The 27,317-nt window shown below is 40.9% G+C and overlaps 1 protein-coding gene across 16 annotated transcripts in view; it reads left to right on the forward strand.

Annotated features, from left to right (window-relative positions):
• Positions 1-27,317, forward strand: part of CLIP1 (CAP-Gly domain containing linker protein 1) — a 113,102-nt gene that overhangs the window by 18,458 nt on the left and 67,327 nt on the right. For 13 of the 16 annotated variants that reach the window (XR_005589550.1, XM_039505067.1, XM_039505072.1 and 10 more), the window contains exons 2-3: positions 14,431-14,627; positions 16,153-16,724. Coding sequence is in view for 15 of the 16 variants with exons in the window: in XM_039505067.1 (XP_039361001.1) it covers positions 14,534-14,627; positions 16,153-16,724 (666 nt within the window). In the remaining variant the exon portion in view is untranslated. Of the gene's footprint in view, positions 1-4,203; positions 4,372-4,714; positions 4,798-13,825; positions 13,906-14,430; positions 14,628-16,152; positions 16,725-27,317 lie in introns of those variants that run through there. The other 3 variants (XM_039505069.1, XM_039505068.1, XM_039505071.1) reach the window with 3 other exon arrangements.

Here is a 27,317-nt window from a genome sequence, read left to right on the forward strand (position 1 = left end):
GACCATGACTCCTTGTTCTGTCATCTGGTACCACTGAGAACAGTCTAGCTCCATCCTCTTTGGAACCCCCTTCAGGTAGTCGTAAGCAGCTTTCAAATCCCCCCCTCATTCTTCTCTTCTGCAGACTAAACAATCCCAGTTCCCTCAGCCTCTCCCTATAAGTCATGTGCTCCATGCCCCTAATAATTTTCATTGCCCTATGCTGGACTCTCTCCAATTTTTCCACATCCTTCTTGGAGTGTGAGGCCCAAAACTGGATACAGTACTCAAGATGAGGCCTTACCAATGTCAAATAGAGGGGAATGATCATGTCCCTTGATCTGCTGGCAATGCTCCTACTTATACAGCCCAAAATGCTGTTAGCCTTCTTGGCAACAAGGGCTCACTGTTGACTCATATCCAGCTTCTCGTCCACTGTAACCCCTAGGTCCTCTTCTGCAGAACTGCTGCCTAGCCATTCGGTCCCTAGTCTATAGCAGTGCATGGGATTCTTCCGTCCTAAGTGTAGGACTCTGCACTTGTCCTTGTTGAACCTCATCAGCTTTCTTTTGGCCCAATCCTCTAATTTGTCTAGGTCCCTCTGTATCCTATCCCTACCCTCCAACCCTCCAGTTTAGTGTCATCAGCAAACTTGCTGAGGGAGCAGTCCACACCATCCTCTAGATCAGTGTTCCCCAAACTTGGGACACCGCTTGTGTAGGGAAAGCCCCTGGCGGGCTGGGCTGGTTTGTTTACCTGCTGTGTCCGCAGGTCCGGCTGATCGCAGCTCCAGGTCAATGGGGGCTGCAGGAAGGGTGGCCAGTATGTCTCTCAGCCTGCGCTGCTTCCAGCAGCCCCCATTGTCCTGGAGCAGCGAACCGCGGCCAGTGGGAGCCGCGATCGGCCAGACCTGCGGATGCGGCAGGTAAACACACCGGCCTGGACCGCCAGGGGCTTTCCCTACACAAGTGGCATCCCAAGTTTGGGAAACACTGCTCTAGATCATTTAATGAAGATATTGAACAAAACCGACCCTTGGGGCACTCCACTTGATACCGTCTGCCAACTATACATGGAGCTATTGATCACTACCCATTGAGCCTGATGATCTAGCCAGTTTTCTATCCACCTCATTTGGTGGAAAAGGCCAGCTTCCATGTTTAATTATGGCCTGTGGACTGGGACATAAATTTAGGACTACTTCTTCCTTCTTCAGTCCACAATGGATTCCCCCACTGATGTTAGTTAGAGGAAGGAGGAGAACCCAGCCTTTATGTAGTAACTAAATGTTTATTCAGTCCCTTATCACATTCAGCATCACTCTGTGAGAAAATCAGCTCTTCTTCAGGCTTCTACTACACATGCTCCCGCTTCCTTCTCCAGCCTTATTTCTGTCTGCCTCTTCCACTATCTTTGAGAGTCTCTACTGTGCTTCTATTTACATTTCCTTCCCAAAGGAGCTTCCAGGTGTCCCCTCTCTGAGGGCATCATTCCCCCCACCCTTTTCCTGATCCGTTAGGATGACCAGCAATGGAATTTAGGGCATGGGTTGGTTTTTTCTGTTTTCACAGCACCTAGCACAATGGGGCGGGGCCCCAGTCCTGATTAGGGTCTTTGAGCACTACCATGATACAAAATTTTAATCACTGTTAATCTTGATGTTGAAGTGTCATAATTGGGTCTTGGAGCTGATGCTCCAATTAATGGAAAGTGGATCACTTTACACTCATGAGCTATTGTATCAGACTCTCTGCAAGCTCAGGCAGACATTGCTGTTGGTTTGCATTTGGTTCACATTTTAAGATTTTCTTCATAATCCAGAGGGCTAGAAATATTTGTTTTGCTTTTTTATGAGAACTGAAATTTAGCATATATCATGTGGGTCACATCAATATGTCATGCAAGCTGGATCTGGTTTGCGGGACATATATTTGACACCCCTGCCATAAGTCCTTTGGACCTCTCATGTCCTTTAATGTTGTGTTCTTTAATGCTGATGGGAATCTCAGGTATATTTGATAAGAATGTACAGGACATTGTAATTTTATGCTGGATCACATCTTGGTGTCTTGTGTGTGTATTCTAGACCATCTCCTTTAAGCGCAGTTCATTTGTACTGGTGCCTGTAGTCATTTCCATCAATAACAGCACAAATGGAAGGTCTGTGTTGACTAGAAGTCACTGTTTGAGCGCAGTTATGTAAGACCACAGGAATGGCCATTCTGGGTCAGACCAATGGTCAGTCTAGCCCAGTGTCCTGTCGTCCAACAGTTGCCAGTGCCAGATGCTTCAGAGGGAATGAACAGAGCAGGGTAGTTATTGATTGATCCATCCCATCATCCAGTCCTAGCTTCTGACAGTCAGAGGGAGCTTGGGATTGCATCCCTGACCATCTTGACTAATATCCATTGTGGTTTCAATGGGATACATGGCTTCATAAAGACTTTGGATTGGTATATATTTGACTGTCTCCCTCTGAGCATTCTCCCACCTTCTTGTATGATCTTTGGGAAACCTGCAGTTGAGTTACTATGCATTGCCAATAGAGATTTGTTTGCACAGAAGCAGAGAGAAATAAAGGAAAGTGTCCAAATCAAGGAAACTAGCTATTACATCACGTTAGCTATCACAAGAGGAGATGGTGTCAAAATAGGGAATTGTCTAGGTCCTAACAGGAAATATTATAATGCAGAACAGCTTAAAGTCAATTTGTGCAAAGCAAAACGAAAAAAAATATTTCCGTGTTCCCCCAACTCTGCTAGAAGATACTAGTGTGAAAAGGAAGGTGCTGATCTCTTTCTAAATGTAGAATCTGCACTTTAGCTGTGAAGATAACACGTTTTAGTAAATTGCGGCTTGTTAAATTTTTATGTGTAGTTTGTTGCATTAAGCTATAATTTCGGTAAAGTTACATTACATGGATTTAAGTATACAGGTGATTGTGTTACTTTTGACTTGGTTGGAAGTTTGTATATTGAAGAAAAGAAATGACACAGCAGATGTATAACCAATGACTGCAGAGAATGAGATTAAAATATGAATGAGCACCCTGAGCCAAGAAATACAATATTAGAATGTTCTCGCTTCTTGTCTTCTGAATGTTTGCCAAACTTTATATGAAAATCAACATGGGAGCTGCCTGTGCAAAAACAAAATGCAATCTCTTAAGATATTTTATATAAATTGCTAGAATAAGATTTTTAGTCCTTTCTTGGCAGAAAATAGATGACTGCTACAAAGTGTAGAAATATAATGAAATTAGTTTTTGCTAGGAGTAAGTATGGTTGCTGGAAGCTTAGCCCCTGTCAGTTTGCCAGGAAGCAAGAGCTCAGTAACCAGTAGGAAGCAAAGGAGGTTTATGCTTCTGTCGTCCCTCTGTCGTCTTCCTGCTGTTTTGGTGCACCCTGCTCTGGCAGAGAGAGAAGGAAGTGTAGGATTAGATGATACCAAAGGATACCCTCTCTTCCAAGGTAGCAAAATGTGGGTACATCTCTCTGTATTTTTAAATTTTCCCCGCATTTCAAATCTAGCTACAATCTGTTTTATTATATTTCCTTAATAGGTTGTCCACAATTGCAGTTTCCTGCACAGTGAACACTAGAAAAACAACACAGATATTTACAGAAGTTAAGTAGTCCTCTAGGAACCCTTCCCCTCAAACAAAAAACAAAACACCAAACAAACCCCTGATACGAAGAATACTGCAGAGCATCTGTAGTTTGTTGCATTAATGTATTCTAATTTTATTCTATAATATAATCAACACAAAAATAGTAGTAAGTATCCTCTGCAAATGAACATGTATGTGGATTTTTATAGATGGATAGTGGAGCCACAGAACGTATTCTTGCTAATATCTGCTTAGTTTTATTAGGAAGGAGTGAAGTAATTCTCATCCCTGTAACCTACATGTCAAATGGTAGCTAAGATCTGTCTTTAGAGGCTCAACAATAAATTGTTGCTTTTCAGGATTACATAGGTTTATTTTAACAAATATTTCAGATTTCAACCAGCACTATTATAGTAAGACTGCAACAGACAGGCAAATGCTGCTCTTAATTGGAGAAGACCAGCTGATAGGGTAACCCACAAAGCTAGCATGGCCCTTCATATAGTTCCAAGAGGAGTTCTAACAGACATTCTGGCAACTGGGCTGTTTACTTGTGACATCACAGCCAGTGAGGTCACAATACAAAGAGCGGGGGAAATGCACACATTCTTAACTTACATGTTGATACTGTCTGCATCCTAAGAGCCCAAGTTCAGGGATTTTCTGCTTGCAAAAGTTGATGCGGTCACAAGCAGTACAAGGATCTATACCCTTGGATCCTGTTCTAGGGATTAGTGTTGTGACGCATGGGTCCTGGAAAGACACATCTCAGCTCTTTGCAGGTGAGAGGTGGTGGATCAGATTTTCATCTTTTAAAAATATATTTGTAATTTTGTATCTATGTATCTTTGGTTAGTGTCTTGCACTTTTTTTTTAAACCTCACTTTTAACCACTCACACCTGTTGTATCTCTAAACCTTAATATAATTATTACAACTTCAGATTTCAAGTAATTTTCCTAAATGTGATACCCACAAGAAATTGGACAACTAATTATGGAAAGACTGGCGGTCAGTCATATATAGTTGATGTATATTGAAGAGGAAATACATATTTAAAATGTAAAGTACATGGTTTGACTGCATCCCTTTTCCCTAACCCTTTATATGTTGCTTGCTCTCTTAGGCCATGATCTTGCAATCAGATACGCTAGTATGGACTTCTGCACCTCTGGAGAGCCCCCATGACTTCAAGGAACTTTTGCACAGGTGCATGGGTCCTTGCTAGTGGGTTGGATTCCTGGATTGGAGCCATAGATTGCAGCCTCCTTGGGGCAGGGATTATGTCTTCATGCATGTCTGGGCATTGCTGCAATACAATAAAATATAGCAGCTATTTTCCACGACAGAATTTCTCTACGGAACCACTGCACACAAAACACTAAAAAAACAAATATAATGACCGTTAAAGGAAAACAGTTTTTGAAAATTCCAAATAATGTGTGTTAAATACACTATTAAATACATCCATTTTCAAGAAAGCTGGTTAATGAAATTGAACTGTTTCATACAACAAGAGTCTGTTGCCTTCCCATGGGTTAGTATTTCCCTGCTAACAATCAACCTCTGACAAAGGGTAGATCTAGTTAGCCGAAGAGGGAAAGACCCTAGAATTCTGAAAATATTCTGTCTTAGGCTGTATTTATGGAATACATATTTTGTCAAAGAATATTGATAACTGCAAGTGCAAAGTTTACATGGTTTAAGGACTATAACCACAAAGATAGTTATGACCTAGGTTGTGTTTTTATCAGCATTAGTAGTCTTAACACTAAGAAATCAAGAGACAGGTTTGCTGTTTCAAACATTCTGTCCCAGCTGCTGGCTCAATTACTTCTGATGTCGTACAGTATGTTGAATAAAACTACTACACAATAACTAAACTAAGCTGCTCCACATTGTCTATTTTGGGGAGCTTCCTTTTGGACAAAGAGGGCAGTTCAGTCTTCATACATGTCATTTCTGTGACCCATGTACTGGGACTAAATAAGGTGCTAGTTGCAGGGTATAAGCAATAGGGAATCCAGATCCAAAGGCTTTACAGACTATGCTATCCTCCTCTTAGCTATACCCATAAGGGATAGCCAGTGGTTTGAGCTTTGGCCTGCTAAACCCAGGGTTGTGAGCTCAATCCCTGAGGGGACCACTTAGGGATCTGGGGCAAAAATCAGTAATTGGTCCTGCTAGTGAAGGCAGGGGGCTTGACTCGATGACCTTTCAAGGTCCCTTCCAGTTCTAGGAGATTGGTGTATCTCCTATTATTATTATTATTATTATTATTATTATTATTATAGCTCAATTATACTTCCCCCCCCTGAGTTCAGATAAAGTCAAAAGTGACTCTGTCACTAATCTCAGGCACTGTTCATTGGTTCAGGCAAAATGATAAGTTAGTGGGCTCAGTTCAGACCATCTCTGAGGTTGGAACAAACCACAGTGGGGGCCCAGGCTTGTTTTGGGGTGTTTATGTTTCAGGAGAGGTTCTACAGTGGTATGTGTGCCTTCCATTTTGACTTGCCTTGTCTACAGCAGCTGGAGTCCAGTAGCTTAAATTAGAAAGCATATGGTGAGTTGCACTTACCAGGCTAGTGAGCAAAGGGCTGAGAGGCTACATTGCCCACATTCTAGATTTGGACAAGGCCATTGTCTATCTCTGGTTGTATGTATAGACCAGGGGTAGGCAACCTATGGCACGGGTGCCGAAGGTGGCACGCGAGCGGATTTTCAGTGGCACTCACACTGCCCAGGTCCTGGGCACCGGTCTGGGGGGCTCTGCATTTTAATTTAATTTTAAATGAAGCTTCTTAAACATTTTTAAAAACCTTATTTACCTTACATACAACAATAGTTTAGTTTAGTTATGTATTATAGACTTATAGAAAGAGACCTTCTAAAAATATTAAAATGTATTACTGGTATGCAAAACCTTAAATTAGAGTGAATAAATGAAGATTCGGCACACCACTCCTGAAAGGTTGCAGATCCCTGGTATAGACAATACTTTAATACAAATAAGGGTGGGGGGGAGGGGACTACTGTCCTTTAAAGAGCTTGCTACAATAAAAGATTAATTTCTCAGCTTGTCTTGTGTTAAAGAAATGTGATAGTGATGCATCCCTAACTCCTTCCACATGCTTTCACCTGTTTAATTCCTCCCAGAGTAAAATTTATTTCTCATTGCTGAAATTGGCTTTCTGGAGTTTTGGGGCTTTTTTTCTTTAGAGACTTTCTCCAAAACAGATTGAAAATGAGACTACAGTGCTGCTGCTTTTAGCCTTGATTTATTAACAGTGCAGGTTATCAGACACATGTTGTGTTTGCATTATGTCAGTAGAAAATAACCTGATTGTACACTAGTAAGGCAAAGAACTACAGTTTATTTTGCCAGCATGAAAATGGACTAAATTTTGACTATGAAATGGGCTTTGTGACAGGTCTGCAAAGCTTGCCTGACTCCAGGTCTGACAGGTCAAACCAGGAATAGCTTCAGTCTGTAGAGTGTGTTCATAATTTTCCTGCCCTAAAAGATATGGGTTTGCTGTTTTGTTAATTGTCCCCTTGGGAGGAAGGCAGTGAACAGCATCATACTATTTAGCCATTGAGCCAGCTATTGAATCAATGTCTAGTGAAGCACTTTGATGTAGGAAGGAAGGGGGTGGGGAATGTTTTAAATATCTGCCTTTGTGGGTGGGATTCCTTCTAAAGTTAAGGAGACAAGGAAGGCATTTTAAAAATGTAACGTTCATTGTGAAGAAATCCACATATTAAGAATGTGTCACTGACACTGAAAAGCTACAGAATTCCCAGGACCCTGATTATAGAGCACACCTGCCAACATTTGAATACTATAAATAGGGACATTTGAGCTCAAGCTCCTCTAAAAGGTTGCCTGTGTCTTGAGATTGTTTTCAAGATCAGATGTTGCATTTAATTTAGCATGGCTATGCCATGCTATCTGTGTGTGTGTGTTTGTGCGTATGTCTGTCTGTCTGTACTCCATTCACAGAGGCTGGCATAGCTGTATGTTACTTGACATGCTTTTTAACAAGTGAAAAGAGTTAAGAGTTTAAAAAGATAAGCAAGCTTGTAGTATATATCTGACCTTGGGGAGAAAAATAGGTGCTGTTTTAAACTTAAACTAAGGAAAGTGCTCCAAAGCTTTTTGGAGATTGGAAAAAAAATTCTTTGAGACCATTCACTCCTTAGTGGGGATAATTGATACATTTTGTATTTTTGTTACAAACTTTCATCTTAAGTAGACAAACAATATTTTCATTAAATGCAAACAAAACAGCAGAACACCATTTCAGTGAGTTGAAGATTGAAGCACAAACCAACAAAGGGAAGGAATGTCAAAATCTCCAAAAGAGATTCAATAAATAACTCCCTGTGCTTCTGACTCGATTTTTCCCTCTTAGGGCATGGTTACACTGCAGTTAAAAACCCACAACTGGTCAGTCCAAGCTGACTCAGGCTCACAGGGCTCAGGATAAAGGGCTATTTAATTGAGGTGTAGATGTTAGGGCATGGCTGGGGCCCAGGCTCTGGGACTCTGTGAGGTAAGAGGATCCCAGAGCATGGGCTCCAGCCTGAGCCGGGGGGCAGGTCTACACTACCACTGCTAGTCAATCTAAGTGAAGCGATTTGAGTTACGTTAGTAGCATAACTCAAGTCAACGTAGCTTAGATCTATTTGCCATGGGGTCCACATTATGCTATGTTGACAGGAGACACTCTCCTGCCGACATTGCTTCCGCCTCTCATTGAGGTGGAATACAGAAATCGATGGAAGAGTGCTCACCCATCGATTGAGCATGTCTTCACTAGACCTGCTAAATTGATGCCGCTGCATCAATTGCAACAGTACTGATTTAGCTCCATAGTGAAGACAAGCCATGAATGTCTACACTCCAATTAAACCCATAGCCCAAGCCCCTTAGTCAGATGGCACAGGTCAGCAGCGGGTGTCTAATTGCAGTGTAGGCATACCCTTAGTTGTGTCCTTTCCTTGATGACTGTGTGTTTGCTTTTCACCTCTGTTATTGGATCCAGTGCTGCTGCTGCTTCTCTGGCTAAGCACAATAAAACTGGTTCAAGTTTTTTTTTTTTATCACTGACTTCAGAGGCATGTCTGCCTTGTTCCCTGGCCCTAAGATTTATTTTTAAAATATTTGCTCATCCATCATCATGTCTATAGATTTCACAGCAGCAAAATTTTTAACCCTCTACACTTGGCCTCTCCCTTCTGCCTGCCACTATTTCTTGTAGCAAATCTCTCCAAATAATCATCCTGAGGATTTTCAGGTGTGTTTTAGATCAGGGATTTAGACCACTGGCATTACATTAAATAGATTATGGCTTTTAAATGAATACAGGATACTGAGGCATTGAAAAGACACAATAAAATATGTCTTTATTCCTTGCCTGTTTACCCTACTTTCCCCACCCAAAGGGAAAGTGCTTATCTCGTCTCTTCTCTCTGCATGTCTAGTTAATCACATAGTAAGTCTTTTTTTTTAATTATGAACATCTGATAAAGAGCAGAAATAGAGGGTTTGGAGATGGGTGATGAAAATGTAGGGAAAGAGTAAAAAGATTAGGACTGTTAATTTAGTCAGGGGATGTGAGAGGCGTGTATGAAATAATAAATGACAAAGAAAAAGTAAATCAGGCAGTCCCATTTATTATAATGCAGTAAGGGGGCATTCAATATAAATTGAAAGGCAGCGAATTTAAAACAAATACAAGGAAATAGCCTTTTCTATACAAATGTATAACTAACCTGCAGAACTCTCTGCCATAAGATAGCATTGAGTCAAAGTGTTTTAGGGGGATTCTAGGAAACCATTGTATTCATTTGGATTTGGCAGGAAAGAATAGTATAAAACCCCATGCTTGAGGTCATAAATCAGCTTTTAACTGCCAGAATTTAGGAAGCACTCTCTTTATGGCCAGGTTATTCCATAATTCTCCACTATGGGGTTCTGCACTTTCTACTTAAAACTTTTTTACTGGCCAGTGCCTGAGAGGACACAGGACTAATGGACGACTGATCTGATCTGGTACGGCAAGTTCTGTGTTCCTGACTTCATACTGAATCCTCATTTATTGCAAACTTGGACTTGATACCAGCAGAGTCAAAGTGGCCACGGATGGGTAGAGTGAGAGAATGAAATTCCGGATTACATAGTCATCTGCACTCCTTATTGCTGCCTTTCTGCCCTGCTTATTTTCCTTCTAGGTTAATTGGTAGGGTTACTGCATGCCCTGAAAAGGGATAAACATGCAGCTTTTTGCAGGTGGGACATGCTTCAGAAGAAGTGCTGTAGAATTCCTTGTTCACTCCATGAGGTTTTAGTAATGAGAATCGTTATGCAGAGTTAAATCTAGTACAGAAGTTCTCAAACTTCATTGCACCACGACCTGCTTCTGACAACAAAAATTACTACATGACCCCAGGAGTGGGGATTGAAGCCTGAGCCTGCCGGAGCCCACCACCCAGGGTGGAGGGGCCAAAGCCCCACCGCCCTGGACAGGGAGCACAAAGCCAAAGCCCGAGGGCTTCAGCCCTAGGCAGGGGGCCTGTAATCTGAGCCCCGCCGCCCAGGGCTGAAGCCCTCAGGCTCGGGCCTCAGGCAGTGGGGCTCTGGCTTCGGCCCTGGTCCCCAGCAAGTCTAAGCTAGCCTGGGCGACCACATTAAAACAAGTATCAGAGGGGTAGCCATGTTAGTCTGGTTCTGTAAAAGCAGCAAAGAATCCTGTGGCACCTTATAGACTAACAGTTATAGTCTGTTAGTCTATAAGGTGCCACAGGATTCTTTGCTGCTTTCACATTAAAACAGGGTCACGACCCACCTTGGGGTCCTGACTCACAGTTCGAGAACTGCTGATCTAGTATATCAATTTCAAGATACAGTATCTCACAACTCTGTGCCTTTGTCAGACACTGGTATTTCCTCCTTCTCCTCCTTTTGTAACCCTTCCTTGGTCTCAAAGACCTCCTTGACTACAGTGTGGTGATCTCCTTGGCTGAGGACTGTGTAAGATTCTCTTTCAAGCTAGTTGCTGGTACTTGGTCAGAAAGATGGGTACAAACTGCTTTTTAAGTTGAATTGCTCAGTTTAGTGCTGTCTGGTCCTTTTACTCTTCTTCACCTCCCCCCATAGGTTTTGGCTTTGAGTTTAGGTTTTGGCAAGATCATGTGACAGAATCCAGGTAGCAATTTGTAGCTTTTCCCAAAAATACCTTTAAATCACAAATTCTTTAGGGAGAAGAAAATGGAGGCAGAAAGGCATATGAGCTGGCTTATTACAGCTAGTCTTGGAACGAGCTACAGTCATGAATCTTGATTTTAAAATGTTTTGTTTTTAGTGATGAGCTAGCTTCCTTCACTTGGGGCTCAACAGTAAGCTGTCTTATTCAGTGTGGATGGGACATTCTGAGAATACTGAAATGGGCTATGATTTTACTAATACAGCTGAGATCAATGAGGACTCTTGCAGTTGTAACCTGAAACTTTTGAGAGCAAGTGTTGCAATGTTGGTGTTCACAATTCTTGTATTGCTGAAGTTGGCTACAAACCTAATCACAGATGAATTAAACTACCAGCCTTTACTTAATAACTATAACTATCTTTGAAAAATTTAAATGAGCAGGTATTCTAGTTGTTCAAAATGGACCAAAGATGAGTCAGTTGTACTGATGGATAATACAAACTAGATTTAGCATCCGTCTTGTTTCAGTATGAGAAAAGTGCTAAATTATGTTGAAATTATTTCTGAATCTTTCTTGAAACTTTTAACGTCAGTGGAATTAAAAGTTGAGAACTACCTGATTAGCCCCTGGTGTCAGAGGAAGGGCGGAATGGGGCTGCACACAAACCCTGGCATGGGGGGAAGGAGATAGATGGGGCAGTGGGCGGTATACAGAACCCTTGGGATGAGGGTGGGGTGGAAGTGGGGCTGCAGGGAGCCCTTGAAATATAGAGGGGGATGGGAAGATAGAGAGAGAGCTTGTGGGGGGAATGTTGGATGCAAGGACACTGGTATATGGTGTGTATTTGGCCTTCAGAAGCAACAAAGTGTGTGCAACCCTCTAGTTCAGAGGTGGGCAAACTACGGCCCGTGGGCCACATACAGCCTGCAGGACCATCCTGCTCTGCCCCTGAGCTCCTGGCCCGGGAAGCTAGCCCCCTGCTGTTCCCCCTCCCCTGCAGCCTCCGCTCATGGCGCCCCCAGCGCAATACGCTGGGCGGCAGCAGCCTGACCCAGTGTTCTGTGCTGCGCAGTGGTGTGGCTGGCTCCAACTGGGTGGCACGGCTGCCTGTCCTGGTGCTCTGGGCGGCATTGCTGTAGCGCCGCCAGCCACCAGTGCACCGGGCAGCTCGATAAGGGGACAGGGAGCAGGGGGGGGTTGGATAGAGGGCAGGGGAGTTCAGGGTGGTGGTCAGGGGGTGGGGGTGTGGATGGGGCAGGGTGGTCAGAGGGTGGGGAACGGGGGTTGAATGGGGGCAGGGGTTCCTGGGGGGCAGTCAGGGGTGGGGGGCAGGAGACAGGGAGGGGTGGGGGGGCGGGGGTCCCGGGGGAGGGCAACCTCAGGGGACAAGGAACAAGGGAGGTTGGATGGGGTGAGAAGCGGGGGGGGGGGGTGGGGTGTCAGGGGGCAGGGGCCAGGCCTGGCTGTTTGGGGAGGCACAGCCTCTCCTATCTAGCCCTCCATACAATTTTGGAAACCCGATGTGGCCCTCAGGCCAAAAAGTTTGCCCACCCCTGCTCTAGTTATTCTTGTTTATAAAATGTATGCCTTCCTGTTCTCTCACAGCTTAGTCTGTATTTGTCATGACTATCTCTCTGCTTGTTCATGCATGTGAAAGCTCAAGTATAAGATTCATGGGCAATTTATGCATGCCTCACTAAAAAAATAACTCCAGAGACTTTCTCTTCATTTAGTAATAACTCTAACAAAGGAGTTGGAGACATGTTTCTAGGATCACTTTGATGAAGAAATATTCAGCAATCTGTACAATGTTACTTTTAGCAACCTCAGAATTTTCTTATTTATGTGCATAACTTACGCGCCAAACATCAGAGGTGGTAATTACAGCTTGTTAGTAAAGTGTAAATTTTTAGCATAGCTATTAGAACATGGTTTGAATTTGGCACGGCTGACCTTGAAATAGTACAAGAATGCTTCACTTCTTAGTCACTAAGTCTGCGAGGCAGCATGACTGATACTTTTTTGTTTCACAGCGAATTGATTTTCAGCAGCTCTAGCATGCTGTCCATTAATAATACATGAAGAGTAAAATTTACTTTGGTAGGTAAAAGACATTGATGTTGTCCCTCTTTAGTCTTCATTACTGTAGAATGAATTTCTCTCTTTCATTACTGCTTCTCCTGCTTTAGGATTTATCATATGCCAAAATTGCAGGCCCGGGAGTTGGTAGTACTTGAACTGGGGGAACTAAAAGCTGCAAGCGTCCAGGCTGAGTACATGCACAGATTGGTGCCAAGACACTAAGGCTATGGCTACACTACAGAGCTTACAATGGCACAGCTGCACTGATGCAGCTGTGCCGCTCTAGTGCTGCTAGTGCAGACGTTCTAAGCCAATGGCAGAAGCTCTCCCGCCAACATTGTGCTGTCCACACTGGTACATCACTCAGGGGGTGGGTGGGTGTGGCTTATTCACACCCCTGAGTGACATACCTTATGGACAGTAACTGTAGTGTGTACATAGCCTAAGTAAATAGTAGGGTCAGGACCCGCCTTTCAGTTCCTGCTTGTCATGCTCTGAGAAAATAGTTAAGCAAGTAGAGTGTGATTTCTTCATATATAAATTTCTTCTAACCTTTCCCCAAGCTTTTGTTCGGCTCCCTAGTGCGATTTTTAATAGTCATTTGTCACCACTGCTCTGTCAGTGTTTCTTTAACCAAAATGCTATTAACTTAAATGCTGCCTTTGTAAAATTCAGTATATATCTAAGGTATATTGACTGTAGAACTGTGTAGTTTTAAAGAAGAGAACAACCCAAACACTAGCTTTAAATTCAAATTATATTTGAAGGAAGCAAATTCTAAAGCTTTTGTAGTCAGGAGAAAAGATGCCTTCTTTCTCTTTGGGCAAAAATCTCATGGCATGTCTCCCTGGAAAACCTATAGCTGGTCTCTGAGTCAGAACTGCTCTCTAGCCTAGCAACCTAATTCCTCTTCCGCCTAACTCTGGTTCCAAAGGATTGGAGCTGGGGCACTGTATTGGGGACTTTTATGATGAGCTAATGGGTCTCATGATCCTAAATGCTGGATTCCAAGAGAACTGAGGTGGGTGTTTACTTGTTAGCTCTCTGGGTCTAACAGACCCTAGCTTTTCAGTTCAGATCATTTTAAAAAGCTTTCTGTTTGTCCTAAGTCCCAAGTCCCTTTACTGACTTGCAGTCAGCCCTCTTGCTAGTCTAAATTTGTTTTCACTGGGCTGTTGCAACACTTTAAAAATACTTGACTTAAAGCTGTACGGTGCATAAAATGATTACATCTGTGCGTGGTGGTGTTAGTAATGCTGTTAAGGGCTTTGTTTTTAATTCTTAAAATAACTCTTTAGTTTAAAGCTCAAGCTGAACACAGCAGTGTTTAATGTCGTGAATTGTCTCAATGCTTTAGCTTCAGACTCAAGATTTCTTTCAGTAGGAAAGTCTTCTAAAACATGGGAAATGCCTGACTCCCTCTGAGAATATTTGTGGTGGTGTTGTATGGGGCTGTACTTTCTGTACAGCAGTTTCTTTACAAATTCTTTATTCTATAGGATTTAAAATATGTATTTTATTTTGTCTCTAACATTTTTATATACAGGCTTAACCCAAAGGCAGAAAACATAGAAGCACATACTGCATCCATGTTTGGGAAAAGATAGTTACTACGGACAAAGGGGATAAACATCGACGACATAAGAAAGATGAGTATGTTAAAACCAAGTGGGCTTAAGGCTCCTACCAAGATCAGCAAGCCTGGAAGTACAGCATTGAAAACAGCTGCATCTGTTGCTGCTGGTAATGAAGATTTTAATATCTTAACACTTTTTTTTCTTAAGTATCCTTTCTTCTAACAAAACTAATCTGAAGGTTGCGGCTGAATTCTCATATCTAATCTAACTGAACTGATGTGTTCAGTACACAGTAAAATCAGAATTTACAAACTAGGCATAATTCTGAGTTCATAAGAAAAGGGCATTTTAAAAAATTTAAAGGGTTATTTTATTGCCTTGGATGTTACTCCATTTACCTAGCGATATAATCAAAGAATTGGTCATTCTGAGGAAGAACATTCTATCTCGGAGTGTGCCACGCTTCCAGACTTGTGAATTGTGAGCTGGTCACTCCTAACAAATCAAGGTCAGCTGCATTCCAGGTATCATGTCATTCATTATGTGGCATATTATTGGTTATGTGGGGTCTGAGGTATGTGCTTGCCAGTATAGCCAACTGCTGCTTGTTTGCTCCTCAGTACAGTAATCTCTTAGTGATCATACCATAATACAAGGCTTCAAGCTTTTCTGACAGTAATATACAATTTTACATTCTAGCTAGTAAATATAAATTTAGTGCCATAGTATTATGTATTTTTATTTTTGATCTTTCAGAATGTGCCCGGCTATTGAGTAAAATATGCTGGTACTTTAGAATCTTAGAAACAAACATTCATTTCTGTATAGATACAAATATTGTAAAGGCTTGAGGCCCAAAGCTCTCATCTTCTCAAAACAGCAATTTTTGCCAAATTGACCATCTAGTCAGGCAGCTCAAAAATGAAGCTGATGATTATTAAATGTATCCCAATTTTAAATGGACAAAGGAGAGTAATGAGCGTATGGTTAAAGCATAGGCCTGGGAGTCAGACTCTCTGAATTCTAGACCTGACTCTATGGACTTCCTTTAGGTTCAAGCTTTTTTGGACTTCTGTTTTCTCACCTATCATCTGTGGCTAATACTACCTCAGTGGAGGGTTAGACTTAACTTGCTAAAGAGTGTAAAGCATCTTGAGATATTAAATTCACAATAGAAATACAGACTGGGATCTTCAAAGGCACCTGAGGAAGTCAGGCATCCAAGTTCTGCTGGAAGTCAGCTCTTAGACACCTTGGACAATCCCAGCCCCAAAATGCAATTCTCAGTTATCCAGTTCTGATATGTTTATAATGGAACAATTTGGTACATAGTCAGAATATGCTTAAGCCCAATTCAGAGTTCTGGGGCAAGCAATTTTTCTTGAAGAGTAAGTCCAACATTTTTTTCATCATACTGGTAAAGGTGGGCAAGTGGATTTTGTGCAGGGCTGGTAAATTTTCATTAAAACATTGCAAGTCTGGATTAAAGGCTGTTTAGCTGTTAAGTTCTGAAACTGGTTAAAGAAATGTGAGAATACTGCAATCTCAATATAGCAGTAAGAAAATACATGTTTACTTTCTTCCTTCAGAGTTACATACTGGATATTTCTAAATGGAAACAAGCTCATGATGCATACTGGAATATAAATGTGTTTTAACTGATATTGCCTCCTTATTGTTTGTGGTTCCAGCTCCAGCAGAAAAAGCAGTGTCCAATGAAAAGCCGTCAAGCACCCCCACCTCAGAGGCACATGATGACTTTGTGGATGACTTCAGAGTTGGGGAGCGTGTCTGGGTCAATGGAAACAAACCTGGCTTTATTCAGTTTCTTGGAGAAACACAGTTTGCTCCAGGACAGTGGGCAGGGATTGTTCTAGATGAACCCATTGGCAAGAATGATGGCTCTGTAGCTGGAGTTCGCTATTTCCAGTGTGAACCTTCACGGGGAATATTTACAAGGCCATCAAAGCTGACAAGAAAAGTGCTGGCAGAAGATGAAGCCAATGGTACACAGACAGCTAATGCTTCTAGAGCTACTTCACCAACCTCCACATCAGCTGTTAGTATTGTGTCTTCTCCCCCTGCAGCAGCTCCCCCTACAGGAATTCCTCAGAAGACTTCACCACCAGCAGGCAAGGAACACTCTACTCCTACTCAAATTAGCAATCTTTCAAAAACTGCAAGTGAATCTATATCAAACCTCTCTGAAGCTGGGTCTGTAAAGAAAGGAGAAAGAGAACTCAAAATTGGAGATCGAGTTTTGGTAAGTTTCCTCCATCCCCATATCTCATTTCAGTCTAATAACCTATAACTTTTTTGATATTGTTTAAATCTATTTTTTGTTAATTAGTAAATAACCCAGATTCAAATACAGGCTTTCTGCTCTGTTGAGTTGTACAGGCTGGGAAGTAAGAAAGTTGTAATGAGGTGGTCCATGCTGGTGGGGTGGGGATGACCATTGTCCACTACTGCATGGAATCAGAATCTGGGTGTCATATAGGCCCTACACTACTAACAGGTATTGGATATTCTCCTTAGCTTGTACAGTGCAGGACTGTGCTATTGGAGCAGGAGGACCACAATTCTACCATGCCAAGGATGTATGATTCAGATGGCTGTGCAGTGTAGCACAATGTCAGTGGTAAAGCTCTAGTGGCTGCAGATTTGTTATATTTTGTGGCTTGGGTAATACAGATACTAGTCTCCAGTTTCCATTTTTGTTTAACAATCAGATTAATAGCTATAATTTGCTACTGTTTGTCTTTTTATGGCCTAGCAAATCAATTTCCATGTTGCTTTCGTATTGATTTATAATCATACATTAGATTCCTATGCTGCTGCTGTTACATAATGATGCCACTTGTCAACATCCATCTGCAATTTCAGAAATACTGATTTTTAACTGAAATCTTCAGAATTAACATTCATTTCACTGTTGTTTTTTCTCTTTTGACTACTGGGCTAAGTAAAGCTGCTACAGCTCTGTACTTTACCTCATCCCATTATGCCAGAGTATTGCAGAACATATGGTGTAGAATTTCTGCACCCTGTGTGGAGATCTCTGAAATACTAAAGCAGAACAGAGGCTGGTTTTGCAGCTTTCATTCTATTGTGCTTTGCCAGCATTCAGTAAAATCCTTAATCGTGCTTTAACAAGCTATTTATATTTTCACCATCTTGCTCTAATTTTAAGCTGTACAATAGTGCTAAATACAAATTGCAGACGTCTCAGAGATTTCCATCCAATCTTTCTTTTAGTCATTCAGGGCTCAATGTCTCCAGCAAGCTTCTCAACAGTAGAATGCTTAATGGCTCCCATTAGTTATGACAGGCAGCAACAGAGCAGTCTTTTAAGACCAGTGATCACCTGGGGATTAGCTGTTCTGCCACTGATCTGTGAGTTTAGTTGGATGTCCTTCATAAGCCTCAGAACAGAAAACTTTTGTATCACAGTTGTGATTTTTATTTTTTAAAATAGTTTCAAGTTCTCTTATTTGAAATGACCATTTTAAAGCTTTAAAATGCTGTGTATTGATTTTTGGCCTTCGCTTAGTCCAGTGCAATAGAACATGGTACCTTTTTTGATAACCTCTTTGATGTGCATCTGCATCATAGAAGACTCCTGGAGAAAGATGTTCAGAGCTGTGGAAATGGTGTTCAGCTGCCGGATGTGAGCACCAAACTTTGGTTGTGGGAAGGCCCCACAAAACTGGAATGATGTTCTTACAGGACATTTTTAAAGGCTTCTAAGCACCAAAGTGGTGGATTTAAAATAAAACTGAATTAATATTTGAAGGGTAAACCCCACCAGACTTGCAACCATTTGACCATAGGTCAGATTTTGGGTCTGAACTATTGAGTGTGTCCCTTGTATTAATCACTCTGAGAGCAGGAGGTATAGCTTGCTGTAACTTTAGTATTTAAGATATTGCAAATGAAGAGGCATCTTATCTTTACATTTCCATTAGTAAGACAGGGCAGGAATTTGTACTACTGACACATACAGCATCTCAGAACATGCTGTGAAAATCTTGTCAAGAAAATTGCGTGGATATTATTGTTTTATCTGTGGTGATACCATAGAGGTAATGATTCTGTGGTGAAAAGGTGAGTTGAAAAACTAGGATACAATTTCTAGGAGATTATTAAATGTGTCAAGTGAATGGTGAGCTACTGGTCCAATTCCCCAAAGTTTACTAGTGACTAAAAAGGAATTAGGGGTATCTTTATTGTCTCATGCATTTTTAAAAAGTGTTTGTGAGAGTGAGAGAGAGAATAAAAGGGGTAGAGAGTTCTTCATAAAGAATATCTCCCTGCTAGTCTTAGCTACTTAAACACTGACAGTCTAGTTAGTTGGTGCTGTAAGTCATTGCCTGAGGAGCTTGCAGTCTAATTAGACTGATCACACAGGATCTTCCTCTGTATTCCTATATGTTTTATCTTGAAATATATGATGGGATGGTGATAGCATTTTGCAGACAAGGATTAACATGTCTGCACTTCATGGAGGGGGGGGGGGGGGAGTGAGTTTTCAGGGGGAATTTGATAGGAGAGGGTGCTTGTTAGGCATTCCAGAATAGAGAGGGAGCTCCAAGCATAGGGGCAGCGTGGAAGAAAGTACAAAAGAGTAATATGAAGTGAGAGGTGAGGCTTGATTCACTGGCAGAGTGAAGCGGAGGAGATTTTGTTTCTGCTGTGTCAATAAAAATTAAAGATCCACCATTTAACCCTCCCTCCCCGTCTGTCGGCTCTGACTTTATCAGGAGGTTGACTGCTGCCTTTGCTTCTCCAACACTGCCAGACTTCATTGCCAATTCATTAGTCCAGTGGTTCTCAACCCAGGGTACACGTACTCCTGTGGGTACACAGAGGTCTTCCAGGGACATGTGCCGAGTTTTACAACACGTTACATAAAAAGTATTAGTTGTCAGTACAAATTAAAATTTCTTACAATGACTTGTTTATACTGCTCTCTATACTATACACTGAAATGTAAATACAATATTTATTTTCTAATTGACACATTTAATTGGTAAAAATGAGAAAGTAAGCAATTTTTCAGTAACATCGTGCTGTGACACTGGTATTTTTTTGTCTCATTTTGTAAGCAAGTAGTTTTTAAAGTGAGGTGAAACGTGGAGGTATGCAAGACAAATCAGATTCCTGGAAAGGTTGAGAGCCACTGCATTAGTCCACTTCTCTCTCAAGGACCTTTCTGACTTCCCCTATATTGCCCCAATGCATGGGAGAAAAACTTCTTATCAAAATCTATATAGCCACCACTTGTCCTCCTCAAGATTCTCCTCTGCCATTATACATACTGAACACTGCAGTCTGACAATGAGTAGGCAGGTGGCAAGCTGAGACTGCTTCTTATGCTCATTTTACCACTACCTCTTCCTCCCTGATCTTTGGTTTGCCTTTCATCTTCCTGTTGTCTTGTCAGACTTCTAGATTGTGAGTTCTCTGTGGCAGTGACTTTGTGCTTGGCATTGTACAAAACAATGGGACCGTGATCTTTGATTGGGCCATACAGAGTACTGTAATGCAAATAATTAATAAACTACAACATAGTACATCATGCAAGGGTAAAATATAGACGTTAAATACATTTTTCTGTTTTTTTAATGTGTGGGGGTCTTTTGTAGCTGAGCTTCAACATTTGCATCTGTATGTGTTAGATAAATCCAAGAAGTTTTATTTTTAAATCTATGTTCTCCAGTGTTCTAGATGCTAGATTCTACTCTGCTGATGTCATCCCAAACAATACATTTAAATATTTAAATCTCCAGAGTTGATTTCTTTAGTACAAAAATCGGTAAACTCAGCTGAACATTGCAGCTGCATAAGCCTATTTGGTTTTAAAGGCACTCTCCCCAGCCTCACCCAAACTATGCTCCGCAATCCATAACTTTAGAGTTGATAGTCACTGACCAAGTGCTGGAGGCAGACTTGAGAACTGTCGGTCAGCATCAGTTGCTAGGAAAAACCTGCTCTCACCTACTTTAACATGCCTGGATGTTTAGTCTCTATTGGGTGGTTTAAATGCAGTCAGACCACTTCAATTTGAGGATAGAGCATTGTTGTCTTATCCACAGGAGGGAGGTTACACTGACTTCTTTGTAATATTTATTATTACACAGTAAGACAAGTTCTGTGTCACCAAACAGTTTGTACTCCTGTCACCTCATTACAGGAATAGTGGTTCTTCCTCCAGGGGACAACTTAACCTCCCAGACCTACTGACACTCCAGTTCGACCATGCCATCACAACATCTAAAACTGAAATGCCAGCTGCATTCTTCTCAGTTCCTGGCCTGACTGATAGCTACTAGAAACTTTTTGTAAATGTGGGAATAGTCATGACCTACTGAAAATTATTAGGAATATGTCCTGTGCCTGGTCTTGAATGGGCAAACATTCAGAATTACAGAACAAAAATGGTGAGCCTTCAGGAGTTTAGGTTTGTAAAGCACAGGAGCAGTAGAGTTCCATTTGCTCGCTTAGGAATCTTTATGGATACTTTTCAAAGGAAATCCAGTTCTTGAAGGGAAATTCAAAATGGCAATCTTATTTTGTAGAGGTGTGGGTTGCAGCTGGTTAGTTAAGATTGCATTCTGAAATGGATTTAATGTGGGGCTTACATTTCTGTTTACATGCAGGTGGCCCTTCACTGTGAAATTTGTTACTTTTTATGTTTGCATTTTCTATGTAATGTTTGTTTTTTAAAAAAATACATATTTAGTGGGCATTGTTTGAAATTGGTCTGTCTGCAATTCATCCTTGGCAGACTGACCTTTTTGTTGACTAATTTTTACACACACACACACTTACACACACACACACTTACAACACACACACACTTACAACACACACTTTTCACAAAAATTGGTAAAGAGGTGAGTTTTTAGTAGATTGGTACACTGAGAAAATTGTTTAGGATTAAGGGTATTTTTTTTGCTTTCATAACTGAAAACGTAAGTAGAACCGGTAGCTGACATTTAAACGTTCTCCAACATGCACACAACTTTCTCCATCAGCTGCTATGCTCATCTATCAGATTTTTCTCCTACAATGGGGAAGGCTTTATATGCAGCTGCTGAGAGATGTTGTATATGCCAGAGAAGTGCAGCTATAGGCCTGTTTCCCATGTCTAAATCATTTACATATTAAATACACATAATAAATTAATATACCACTTTTTGTTGTGACACAGTTGAGCTCTTTCCCCTACAACAGTGGTTCTCGAAGCCGGTCTGCTGCTAGTTCAGTGTAAGCACCCTGGCAGGCTGGGCCGGTTTGTTTACCTGCCGCATCTGCAGGTTGGGCCAGTCGCGGCTCCCACTGGCCACAGTTTGCTGCTCCGGGCCAATGGGGGCTGCAGGAAACAGTGCGGGCCGAGGGATGTGCTGGCCGCCCTTCCCGCAGCTCCCATTGGCCTGGAGCGGTGAACTGTGGCCAGTGGAAGCCGTGATTGGCTGAACCTGCGGATGCAGCAGGTAAACAGCCAGGCCTGCCAGGAGCTTTCCCTGAACAAGTGGTGGACCAGCTTTGAGAACCATTGCCCTACAACATACCTAACACGAAAGCAAGAAAATTAAAAGTTTAACTCATTTTCTGATACCTACTGTCTGTTCCTTCATTGCCACTACTATACCACTGACTCACATCACAACCTTAACTCTGCCCTCTAATATTACTAGCCTTCCAACACCAGTCTGTGGGTGGAAGAATGGCTTATAAGTTAGTTTCCTTTCTTCCGTGGACTTGTTTCAAGTATGTTAATTGTTTCACAACAGGTTTTTTTTGTGTATTAACTTTGGAGTAGAACTTCATAACACTGCATGTTGCCATATTCAGCTCTCCCAAATTACTTCTGCCAGGAAACTAATCTCTGTCCAAAACAAATACAGACATAGTCCTCGCTTCCATTGTACATCAGTCACACAGAGAAAGGAGCCCTGAAAGATCTTATCTCAGTGTCTATTAAGAAGGATAGTGATGACCGGAGTAAGTGGGGCATGTACTCAGAGACACTGCTTGTCAAAGGAAGAGAAATACTACTGAATCCGTCTGGTAGAATTTTGAGGAGCTGGCCTAGTTATGTTGACAGTGCAAGCTCACCTGAGAGACCTCATATCAAGTTCATGTTGAACAATATAACTGTGGCTTGCCTGTATGAACAAGGAGCACAAGAAGCAAAACTCTGAACTGAAAAGGACTGGAGGCTTGCTTTTTTTCAATGGGCAGAGAACATCTTGTCCTCACATAAAAGGTTCTATGAATATCAAGACAGACAGACAGTACTTCAGGGCAGGCAAAGTCTCAGCCAAGTTGTGTTCTCATGATTAATAAGAGCTGTAGGAAAATCTGTTTGTTTCAGCAGCCAACTTTTATTTTCCCCTTTTATTGGGGAGGGTGGGGAGACTCCAGATCACTAACACTAGAAGCAAACATCACAACTGGAAAAATAATCGATTATCATTCTTTTTTTTCTTTTCTGACACTAATGTCCAAAGTAATTTAGAAATTAAGGAGGGAGACACCCCATAGTATATCATCCTTTCAAGCTCCTTGCTGTCTGTCGTTTCTTTAGATGTGCTTGAAATCCTTTTGAGGCCCTGATAAGCCAGGATCTAAGGGAGCCAGACCCAGCAAGTCTGTGCTTAGTTGCCTGGTTGTCTTAAGGAAATTGCAATAATTGTCCAAATTTCCAGCCAGCCAAAGGAAATACAACATACTAGTATATGGGTATTTTATAAACTCACTTTAGTTTTCCAGTATTTAACAAAGTTAATGATTTTGGTATGACTCCTTTTAATTCTGATCTTATTTATTGTACTGGTGTCTAATTTATCAATAAAAAATAGTTAAGGAACCAAATGGAGCCTTTAATTCAGGTAGAATGAGAATTAACATAATCAAGACAACATTTTACATCTAAAGTAAATTCCAGAATCTGGATGTGAATTAGCAGTGGTATTCAAAGAGGAAGAAGTAATGACCATAGGCAGTCCATATTTTGGGATTATTGCAAAATAGCAAATCTGAGTATTTGCCATTTGAAAAGCTAATTAGCGTCACCTTCTTCTGTTTCATTGGACCACAACACCATAATTGCATTGTTGGTACAGCGTAGCTCTTTTCTGAGAGTAGGAAGGCTGCGAAACCAACTGAAAATGAGAGATTATTTGCCGTGGTACTGCAGGCACTTTCTATTTGATCCATAAGAGATCACTTATTTTATGTATTTTACCCATGAAGGTATCTTGTTGAAATGACAGTATTAATGAGAAAGTAATTTTGGAGATTCCTCTCTTGAGGAATATCGCACTTTCCAGGCAGAAAAAATGAATTAATATGATCACGTTTTTGGAAATAATCCCTCTATCCTTTTCCCAAAAGGTAAATGCAAAACCAGCAATATGGTTTGAGCAGGGTGGGTGTGTTTAAAGGTCTTTCTAAATTCAGATACATCCTCTTCACTTTTTCTTATCCTTCCAAAACTCAGAGAAAAATTAATATCTAAGTCTCTGGTCTGTTCCTGGATGGGTTAGATGCTCTATTTAACAATCTCTTATCAAACTAACCTTTTCAAGGGATTAAAGTTCCTTCCTTCATTTAACCAGAGTTACAGCTTTATTATGGTCTAACAAATCTGATGCTTCTGCAGATGAGTGGTAAAGCTGCAACTTGTCCATATGGTCACAAAATATTACAATCTAGATTTGCAGGCATATGCTGATGTGGCCTTTTTATAAGAGGGTGTTCGCCTTGTGTGGACTCAGTGAAAACTAATCTCTCATTTTATCTTATTGCTCACTGTAAGTTGTTTGTTGCAAGTTTACTTCCTTACAGTGAGATAATGGACGTGAATTAATAAGAGAACGTGCTTGCTTGTCAATTTTGTCCCTTGAAATCAGTGTTCCAAGGTGAACCTGTCAGAGAACTATGGGCAAGTTCCCTCCCTCCCCCCATTGAGGTCTCTGCCAATCCCGACCCCACATATGGTGATCAGTTAGACCCTGAGCAAGATCCAGCCAGCCGAGCACCTGAGAGAGAGGGAGAGAGAATGCTTGGTGCCTCCTCAGAGCTAATTAGGGATTTTTTTTTAATGAAAACATGGATCTTGCAGACTTCCGATTGTTAAAGATGTGTGGGCAAGGTTCAAAGCCAAATTAAACTGTTTGGGGTGAAGGATATTGTGCTATATCAACTCTATTATCCAAGGGCCAAATTCTACCATGACATCCACAGCATAGTTCTCAGATTTGTATCACTGTATAAGCATTGTGCTGTAAATACATGTGTTTCCACTATTCTTCTGATTTTCAGCTAAATATGTTCTTCCGGACTATGGTACCCTATATAAGAGATGGCTTGACTCCCCCCAAAAATATTTTTAGCACATTGCACCATTAACACAGATTCTTCTCTTTGGCTGTTTACACCGTGCAGCTGTAGCTTGCTTAACTGCAGCATGAATCCATATTTCCTACTTCTTGGCATTCTATGCTAGTTTTCACAACCAAAGGCTTGTTGGAAGAAATAATAGTATGGAAAAAAGTTAACTGCCTTATGTACAGATTGCAAGAACTGAATTTGGAGCGATTACAGTGGTTTTACAATGATTAAATTTTATAACCATACCCCATGTATTTACTAGATTTTAAATACACGAGAACATTGCAATCAGCAAGTCAGATGACATTCAGTTGGGAATAAACAAAGCTAAACTTGACTTTGCCCATAACCCTGGTGATTGTGTATGTAAAATATCATTGTTCTTTTAATGTTGCCTGTGAATAAACATTAGGGCAAGATGTCTTTCTTCTAATTTGCTTAAAGATAAACCCACATATTTACTTTGCCTTTTTAATTACTGGCACAGCAAGGTGATTGGTTGGTTAATTTTAAATTAAATGTGAGACACCAGGATGGAATAACAATTAAGACACATAAGCAATTAATCTCTTATATCTACCTATTGATACTTTAAATTTGTTTCTGTATAGACCACTACACTTTTTTTTTTTTTTGGTGGGGTTGGGAGAGGTGGATTTTTTTTTTCTCCAAGGGGAAGAATGTCCAGGGAATAGTCAGAACAACTTGGACTTAGTTTTGCTAGTTTACATGTTGGATGGCTCAGAAAGCAATTCTTTGTCTCATTGGAGCTTTGTGCTTTTGCAGTGGTAAATTTGTATGAGTCTTCTGCACCATGGAATTAGTCCAAACATTTTCCAAATAATTTCCTCTTCTGCAATTCTATGGAATGTCTTCAGTTACTGACATTTGGATTCCCCTGTGGTTTTACATGTTGATGAAAGCCACGCTATCAGGAGTTCTTGGTTTTTTTGTTTTTTAAGCAAGCTAAACTATGCGCTCAGGTTCTTTAGTGGATACTTCAGGCAACTAATCAAGCAAAAAGTGCTAGTGTTGTGCCAATATTCAAAAAAAGGCAAGCAGGATGACCTGGTTAACTGATAGGCCAGTTAGCCTGACATCAGTCTGGGCAAAACAATGGAACAGTTGATATGGAATTCAGTTGAAAAAGTCTTGATGGATGGATAGGAATATTATTATTGGTGGTCAACATAGTTTTATGGAAAATATGTCTGGTCAAATCTGATTTTGTTCTCAGATGAGATTACAAGTTTGGTAGTAAAGGTAACGGCATCAATGTGATATATTTAGATTTTTATAAGGTGTTTCACTTAGTACTGTACAACCTTCTGATTAAAATATTATCATTATACAATATCAATAAAGCACATGTTAAATGGATTAAGAATGGCCTAACTGACGTTTTAAAAAGTAGTTGTCAATGGAGAATTATTGAATGGGGTGTTTTGCAGGGTTGGTGTTAGGACCAATTCTGTTTGACACTTTCAGCAATGATCTGGAAGTAAATACAAAATTACTGCTGATAACATTTGCAGATGACACAAAGATTGACGGAGTGGTTAGTCATGATGACAGGGCAGTCAGAAAGAGAGATCTGAATGGGAGAACTGTATCTTGGAAAGCAGTGACTCTGAAAAGGATATTGAAGTCATGGTGGACAAGCTACTGAACATCAGCTCCCAGTGTGATGGTGGGGTAAAAAGGATGAATGTGATCCTTGAATGTAGCCACTGAGGTAGTATACTACCACACTCCACTCCTCCCCCTGTTTAGAAATGTGGAATTATATAAAGATGCCTATTTACATAACTTGGTTCATTCACACCCACCTGCTTTCTTCAGGAAGTTTTTGAAATGAATGCTTGTAAACTAGAGACGAACATCTTTCATTCATTAACATCACATTGGGGTAAATTTATGTAGTCTTAGAATTTGACCAGTTCTGTTTAATCACTGTATTTTCCCACTTTTTCAGTGAAACCCCAGCTGGGACCCTAAACTGAATTTCTCCATCCCACAAAGGCCAGAAGTTTATATTAACCACATTGGTTCATTATTATTTGATGTTATCAATCTTGACTATGTTGAGTGTGACGATCAGCTAAAAATATTTGGCAGGCCTTCTCTTTGCTGTTCAATTATTTAGTGGCCTGCCTCAATGTGAGTGAAGGTCACAGAGTAGCTGTCTTCATCATTGTAATGTTGCCCTATTATTCATTTAACTTTTTAAAACTCTTGTACAAGGCTTTTTTTACTTGTTCATTTATGCCCCATTGTGAAATAAGCATGCCTCCAAATACTACAACATCATGGATGTTGCACAGCTTTTTGATATAGTTCTCCAGCAACTCCTCTCCATATTTTAATAGCTGTAGTAAATTGCATTCAATGTTACTATTGGCAAGGAGTATTTTAATAGCAGGATGACTTGCACTTTAGCCATATGACACTA

This window comes from Mauremys reevesii, linkage group 18 (assembly GCF_016161935.1).
Source record: "Mauremys reevesii isolate NIE-2019 linkage group 18, ASM1616193v1, whole genome shotgun sequence".
In the NCBI taxonomy this organism is placed as follows: Eukaryota; Metazoa; Chordata; order Testudines; family Geoemydidae; genus Mauremys; species Mauremys reevesii.